This window comes from Oratosquilla oratoria, chromosome 42 (assembly GCF_046742065.1).
Source record: "Oratosquilla oratoria isolate Oo_2021 chromosome 42, ASM4674206v1, whole genome shotgun sequence".
NCBI classification, from domain to species: Eukaryota; Metazoa; Arthropoda; class Malacostraca; order Stomatopoda; family Squillidae; genus Oratosquilla; species Oratosquilla oratoria.
Window position 1 is genome coordinate 7,005,062 of NC_134818.1, and position 8,111 is coordinate 7,013,172.

Sequence of the window (8,111 nt, forward strand, 5' to 3'; positions counted from 1 at the left end):
CAGATGTATCAACATTTGGAATCGCTTACCAATAAATCACTAAATTTGCTGGCCAAGGGTTTCTCTTGCAGAAGACCTATGATTCCAAGGAAAATGTCAATGACCTTGCCTGTGCTCAGGACACCATCCAACATTACCCACACTAAATCAATCTGGCCACATATTTCATCTGACCCTGATGCAACCACCACACAGAGGTCACAGAATACCTCTTACTACAATGCCTCACACTGACAATCCCCAGACATCAATGCAGTATATCTTCCTTCAGTGACTTAAGGTCCTGCCTGGAGGCTATTGCCAGTTACTTGAAGGCCACAAGCCTTCAGCAGGAGAAACCAGGGGCAACAGATTGACCGATTGTCAAGGACCATTGGACTGGCCCACAAGTCACTTGAGATATAAATACCAATATACCACAGGCCCTTTCCCCTCCTAGGGGGAGTGTCTGAATCCAAACACATTCATTGTCTTCCCATGTGAGCACCTTGTGGATGAAAGGTCATCCTATTCCCTGCTATACTGCATGGATCAAAGGAAATGCAGCAAGACAAAGTGCTTCCACACACAGTCCAACAAGTGGAGCTAGTTTACCCACATCACTTCATTGCACAGACCCTGATTTCTGAAATCCACTTGAGAATATTTATGGAATACAAGAGAAGAACATCCTTTTGTACTCGGTCTTTTCTTGCTGTATTGCCACTGGCCTAAGCTGGGTAGTAGATGATAGGGAAGTCCTTTCATCAGCAAGGAGCTAAGATGGGAGGGGCAATGAATGGGTTTATGCATATACATGGGTGGATGTATGCTCTGACCAGGCTATCCTTCTTATATGGGGGAAAAAGCTTTTTGGTGTTTGTGTCTGTTGTGTGTATCCTTCTTATATGGAGGAAAAAGCTTTTTGGTGTGTGTCTGTTGTGTGTACGTGTGTGTTTATACTGAATCAGAGTTTGGAAGGAAATTTCATATAATTCATTCTGACTACTGTTCACCAACTCGATTTGGTAAAGGCTCTCACCCACTCACCTTACTCTCCTGTTGTGATTTCCATCTTTTCAAATTTCATTCTTCAGAAACAATTTTCGAGAACTTTTCAGAGTTGTCCTTCCATAATTTGAAAAGCTCATACGGTTCTTTCTGCTCCATAATCACAGAGCCATGCGGGCAATGGGGATTTGGTAACCAACACATAATGTGATGCTGAATTGGGCCAGCCACAGCAGCAGCCCAGAGCCCAATATTTACATCCTCACCTTGATAATACTGAAGATGCTCCGAAGCCGACACTAAGCGATTCACCATTTTATCTGTAAATGGTATAGAAAGTTTAGGTATTTACGGGACAGTTACAGTTTCAGTGATAATGTTATTGAACCACCTCATTATGCTATCAGTAAAATGAAAATAACTAAGTAACAGAGTACCCAAAACTTTCTAATGGATCACAAAAGATGAACATGATGACATGAGACTTAGTCCATGACAAGGCAAGATACAAAGTACATACATACTTAAATATGCCAAGGGCTTTTTCCCCCTTACCAGAGAGGTAGTCAAAGGCATAAATCCACTCACATCCATTTCATTGCAACATACTCCACTCCCATTCACCATCTCTCCCTCCCTCTTTTCTTGGATCCTCCTGGATGACGGGTCATCCCTGTATCTCACCCACTGCCCTGGGTCAGAAGCAATGCAGCAAGACACAGCACATCCACAGCATGGATGCTTCATTTAATCAGTGACCCCCTTTCTCCATCCCCTCATGCAGAAAAAGAAAAGAGGGGGGAGAAATCCCTTTGAGCTGCGTCAAAACATCATTCATACATACTCCCTCACCCCCATCCCCCACCCACTCTTTTCATGCATCACAGCATCATCCATACACAACCCTTCTCCACTCACCCCTGTCCTCTGTCTTCTCCCTTCCTTCCTCAACAGACATCCTGCACTTTCCCAATGCCCCTTTTACACCATGCATCCATCTCATCCTTGGTCACCCACTTATGTTCACTCCATCCACCTTTGCCTTCCACATTTCTTTTATTAATCTTTCTTCATTCATTCTTTCCACATGTCCAAACCATCCCAATACTCCTCCATCAACCTTATCTTCCAACTCCTTTTCCATGCTTGCTCTCCTCCTCACATCCTCATTTCTCATTCTATCTGGCCTAGTAACCCTTACCATACTTCTCAGACATTTCATCTCACATTTAAACTCTTTCTTATGTTCCATGGTTCTGTCCCATACAGTGCTGTTGGCACAATCCTTCCTTCACACAATCTCCTCTCAGCATCCATTCCCAAATGTCTATTTTTCATTACAATTTTTAATCCCCCAAGGTATTTTGCTTCTATTAAACTACATTCTACCTCCACTCTTCCCTTTCCTGCCCCCAAGTATCTAAAGGTATCCACCTCCTTCAGTCTCTCTCCCTTAATATTCACTTCCAATATGCTTCCTTTTTAAAACTCTTTTAGCTTCTTGTAGATGAAGGGGTATCCTTGTAACCCACTCCCTGCCTGAATCAAAAGCAATACCGCAATGCATAGCACCTCTACATCAGTTTTTTTTTTTCTGGGGACTGCTTTCTGGAGTATCAGGTTTGGTGCTCTCTCAAAGGGCCTGTATGTGCTTTTGTGTGGTATAGGTGGTAGACTGTTATAGAAGTCGGAGTAACATGTTCCTGGTGGTATTTTGTTGGTGGTGTTTGTAAAATACCATGTCACGGGTGTGTAGCATTTATGGTTCTGGTGTAGAATTGTGTTCCTGTCACCTTTAAGTTGTGTTCTATGGGGAGTATTTTGGGCTCTGTAATAATTCCTTTTGCAAACACGAACCAGCTTTCTCAATCTTCTTTCTAATGGGAGATTGGAATTTTTTTTCCCCCCAGCTTTTTTTACAAGCATTTATGTCACACTGGTTCAGAAGCTCTTTTGTGGATGTGCTATGTCTTGCTGCATTGCTTCTGACCCAGGGCAATGGGCAGGAGACAGGGATGACTCTTCATCCAAGAGGAGCTAAGAGGAGAGGGGAAGAAGGATGGTGGGTGGGAGTGGGGGTATGCTTTGACTGCCTACCACCCTTACCAAGGGGAGGAACCCCTTGACATATAGACAGATAAGTTCAGAAGTTGAATTTGAAAATTATCTCTGCACTATCAGACAGTGAATTGGTATATCATTAGTCCTATTCTTTCTGTCAAAGCCTCTGGGGTATTAAATTCATTCTGTTTATAGTAAACCTACTACTTATTTCCCTTTCCACTGCAAGGTACAATGGAATTCTTAGTAACCATGTAGCAAGCACTGAATCTATCAGTTGTTTTAAGAAACAATTAGACAACTTAATGGATGGGGATGACAGGTGGTGATGGATACGGAGCTGCCTAATGTAGGCCTTATGGTCTCTTGCAGTCTCCTTCATTCTTATGTTCTTATGTTTTGCAATAACTCACATGTCATGAGATAGCCTGAGCCAGCCGGGAAATCAATGAGCATTGGTGAGGGATACTTGAAGTCTGCCCATTTACCAAACCGCTGCACGGCTCTTCCTTTCTTAAAGAATGACCACCAAGCAACATCTTCATGGGAGTTTTCACTGAGTAACTCTGTCAGGTTCTTCTTGTCAACGAACGAATCATCATCCAGTTTAAGCAAGTACTTAAACTTGTAGTTAACTGTACTCCTGAAATACAAAAGTTAGAACTTGCATTTGTATATTGGCCAACTTAACCCCTTCAATACGATGATGCCTACGTAGGCGTCATGAGGAGCAAGTGGGTACGCAAGGATGCCGACATTAGCATCTTGATTATATTTATTGTAGTTGTACCTGCATGACCCCCATACTCTGTAAACTGGCTTCATCATATTTTCTATGGTTATCAAAATTCACGGGTGAAAGAGAAAATGATTAATACAGCAGTGACTATTTTTTATAATGCAAGTATTATGACGCAACATCGCACGTCTGGCAGCTAATGCTGCCTGCGAGATTTTGGCCCAGAGTGAAGGGGTTAATCTCAAAAACCAATGGATGGCAGCTTATTTTGTTAACCTCTTCAATATGAGTCAAAGCCTCACAGGCAGCATCAGCTGCCTGATGTACAATGATTCGATGATGCACCCCAATACTTGCATAATAAAATATAAAGTTACAACTGTATCATTCATTCTCTTTCACTCTGAATATTAATAACCACAGAAAATGGGATCAGGCCAGTTCACAGAAAATGGGGGTCACTCAGCTACAACTACAAAATAAATGTAATCAAGACTTTGATGCCAGCATCCTTACATACCCACTCGTGCCTCATGATGCCTACCTAAGCATCAGCGTATGGAAGGGGCTAAATAGGAGATTACCCCTTAAATAGTGTCATTAAACCTATTTCCAAGAACTTGAAGTCCTCATTTATGCATGCTGAGACAGAAATGTCATCTAGTAACCCCCCAAATAACTCCAGGAGACCTAGAGTACTGGTCTTGACTCCCTGTGAAGACTTGAAGGCTGCAATATAGACCAGCAACTCCACAATAAGTACAGCATCATCAGCAAATATAAGGCGAGTGATCTCAGTTTTGGCAATGGATGCTCCGCTATAACATTTGATCGATAAATCTGTCCAATACCCAGTCCATGTGGAAAAGATGAAGTGTTTGGGTGAGGACATTGCCTCATTCCCAAATTAATAGTAAAGAACCTGGACATGCCTCCTCCACACTTTACAGCACTTTGTCCCAGCATGTAAGCCCAACATAAAATCAATAATCCTTGCACAAATCCCAAAGATCTGCAGAAGATCTCAGAGTACCCCATGATGCACTAAGTCAAGTGCTTCCATGTTGAAACTAACATCAACACCTCACAAGAATATAAAGTGCCAGGATCTGAGAAATGGAGACTTACTGGGTGTAAACCCAGACTTCTCAGGCTTCTGAAACTTCAGAAGATATGAAAGAACCCATGCCATTAAAAGATACATGAGCAACTTGTCCGGCACACTGAAGAATGTAATATCATGGTAGTTGTTGCAGTCCTGTCAGTCCTCTCTCCCCTTTGAGTTAGAGGAAATGGTAGTGGACTGCCAAACTGCAGACAACACCCTATGCAACTCACAAATCATGCCTTCACCTCTGGAGGGGGAAGTCAAGGGGTGGGAGATGGGTATGAAGTGAAGTAAAAAAAAAAAAAAAAAAAAAAAAAGGAGAGAGAGAGAGGGAGAGAGAGAGAAAGTGGGAAAGAGAGAGAGAGAGTGAGAGAGAGAGAGAGAGAGAGAGGGAGAGAGAGAGAGGGAGAGACAGAGAGACAGAGAAAAGAGCCTACACAACTCACCATTTCATGAATTCCATCACCTTGTATGGCAATGAATTGTATGTATCTTGTATGGGGAGAAATAACATATCTTTCTTGTTTCCAAATTCTTCCATTTCTGTCTGGAGTTTCTCTTTGTTTGTTGTGATAATTTTCTTCCACTCTTCTTGTCTACTTCTTATGACCTCCAAACTTTCAACTTCTTCATCTGAAAATTAAAAATTGAAATCATGCGATTAGCTCATCCTCAGTAATGAAACTTCAAAAATGTTCAAGCAAATACCAAACTACCCTGATGATCTCAAACAACCTGATACTGAGAAAGAATTGAAAATAATTTGACCAATACAATACTTTCAACCTCAAGATGCATTTGGAGATTTAGTTCTGTCTCGTACAAACTGTTTCATTTGGCTCGAGGGTGGGCCCACTAACTAACAGGGGAAGGTGGCAACAATGCTATTTCTTCCTCAAGTGACATATGGGCCAGTGTAGTATTTGTTGCCCATTGCCAGGACCACAGTGGAAATAAGCTTAGATGCTTTTTTGTGTTATCCTTGGCATTTGTAATTGTTATTTTGAACTATGTGTTCTTTTCTTTTTCTGCACTTCATGTATGTTGATTCAATGCCATATAAATGATTATTATTATTATACAACCACTCCTCATTTAATGACCTACTCGGTTAACGACAACGCGGAGTAACAACGGGCTTTATGACAGACCAATATTCGTTTAACGTAAATCTCCCGAAGTTATGACGTCATGTACGATAAGTTGGCTGATGCAAATTTGTATGATGTTATAAATGAACTTGAACGGTGGATATTAGCTGTGAGGTAAAGTGTTTTGAAGCTTAGGTCTACATTACCATCCTGCAAGCTGCATAAACTACCTGGGGTACAGTATATACCAGTATTGGTAAGTTTTTAGTTTCGACCATGGGCACAATATAGCAATAGAAAATGAATTACTAATTTTGTAAATTATGATGTATCAACGCAATATGCAATTTTGTGAGCAGAAATAAAAAACAAAAAAGGTGCTAAAACAGATTTTGTAAGTAACGAAGTCGTGTCGGACGAATGATGCGCCATGTTTATGATAGATGCTGACATCGAAGAAATGAAAGGATGATAAATTCATCTAACCTACACTACCCTAACCTAACCTGTGTTTAATAAATCATTACCTGTAAATTAAATGTCATCAAGCTCGTCCTCGTTGTCGTCATCGTTAGAGACGTTGGCGGGCTTTTCAACCACTCTCTCAGCTTGCAGGGTATACAAAGTTCTTGCAGCTTGAAGGAATGCATGTATCTCCGCTCCATAATATTCCTTCAAGAAAATGTACCTGGCGAAGTACTATCGGAAGTACCGGGTCTGTCAATTGACAGACGACAAGATGGCATCCCGATCCTATGCTACCGACTTCGTTCATTAGCATATTTGCTTATAGCAAGGTATTTGTTTTCATTTCCGCCGACAAAATTGCATATTACGTTGATACATTTTAATTTACAAAATTAGTAATTAATTTTCTATTGCTATATTGCACCCATGGTCGAAACTAAAAAAATACCCCGGTATTTAATATGGAATGTCAGCATATGCAGATTTGGTCATACATGGTAATTTCATGAACCTAACCACCGCGTTATTTGAGGTCTTTCTGTACTGTCAAAACAGTAAATAAAGCTTTAATGTACTGTATAAAAGAGGGAAAATACACAAAAATAAAGATACATGTATTGCTGGACATTGTACATACAGTACATGTACATATATGTATACACTTTCGCTTAACAACCAATTCGGTTAACGACGGCGACGCTGGTCCCAATTGTCGTTGTTAAATGAGGAGTGGTTGTATTACCTAGGAGTTGTGGGTCTCCTGCAAGAGCGACCTGGGGCAAAGGACTGACTGGTCACGTGGCAGAAATGTTTCATCACGCTAATGGGCTTAAAGAAAGAAAAAAGTAATGATAACAAAGAAAATACTACAATATAATACTTACTGGCTGGTTCAAAGATAGCAGTAACAATACTACATGCATCCGGCATCCACTCCATAATACCTGAGGTAGTTTCAATGAAAGTATATTCAAGTCTCTCAGTCTGGAACCAAGAACACTGAAAAAAAATATATATAAATAAATTAAATAAATAAATAAATAAACAAATACAGTGGAACCTCAGATAATGAACTTAATCTGTTCCATGACCCCGTTCTTAAACCAAAACAATTACGGTGCAAATGCGCCAAAGCACTACAGAGCCAGTGGGATGGTGTGTATGCGCGTGCATATGTTCGTATCCCAAAGTATCAATTGTTAACAGAGGCAAAATATTGTTCGTTAACTAGGGGGTTCGTTATCCGAGGTTCAACTGTACATAAATACTATACATTTTTATGAGATTTTACCCTATACAAACACTCTTCAGAATTATCCAACTTACAACCATATACATATATTACCAACAGCCCTATGCTTATACATGTATATACCAAAAGGCCTTTTCTCCTTTATAAAAGGCATGCATCCACTTTTCACCCACCCCACACCACCCGATACCCAGTTGCAGTACTTGCCTCAGGTAACCAAAGTTGCTTCCTGGGATCTGTGCCACCTGCTGGGATGGCAAGGGCTTCTCATGGCAGTTTAGCCCCAAATTCTTTCCTTGCTGGGGGTAGGGGGTTGGGGGGGGGGGTCCTACAATGTAGACACCGCCACACCAGAAACCTCAGTCAAGGATCACCTTGACGCAAGAGGCACACAAATATTGT

The 8,111-nt window shown here is 41.0% G+C and overlaps 1 protein-coding gene across 1 annotated transcript in view; it reads right to left on the reverse strand.

The window, feature by feature from the left end:
- The window catches only part of LOC143021469 (UDP-GalNAc:beta-1,3-N-acetylgalactosaminyltransferase 2-like), a gene marked incomplete at its 5' end in the record, with an annotated part of 9,066 nt that extends 1,610 nt beyond the window's left edge, over nucleotides 1-7,456 (reverse strand). The window contains 4 exon segments of the mRNA XM_076179000.1: nucleotides 1-1,310; nucleotides 3,465-3,694; nucleotides 5,345-5,531; nucleotides 7,342-7,456. The exon segment at nucleotides 1-1,310 is cut by the window's left edge and continues 1,610 nt beyond it. Of these exon segments, the coding sequence (XP_076035115.1) occupies nucleotides 1,066-1,310; nucleotides 3,465-3,694; nucleotides 5,345-5,531; nucleotides 7,342-7,456 (777 nt within the window).
- Between the last annotated feature and the right edge of the window lie 655 nt (nucleotides 7,457-8,111).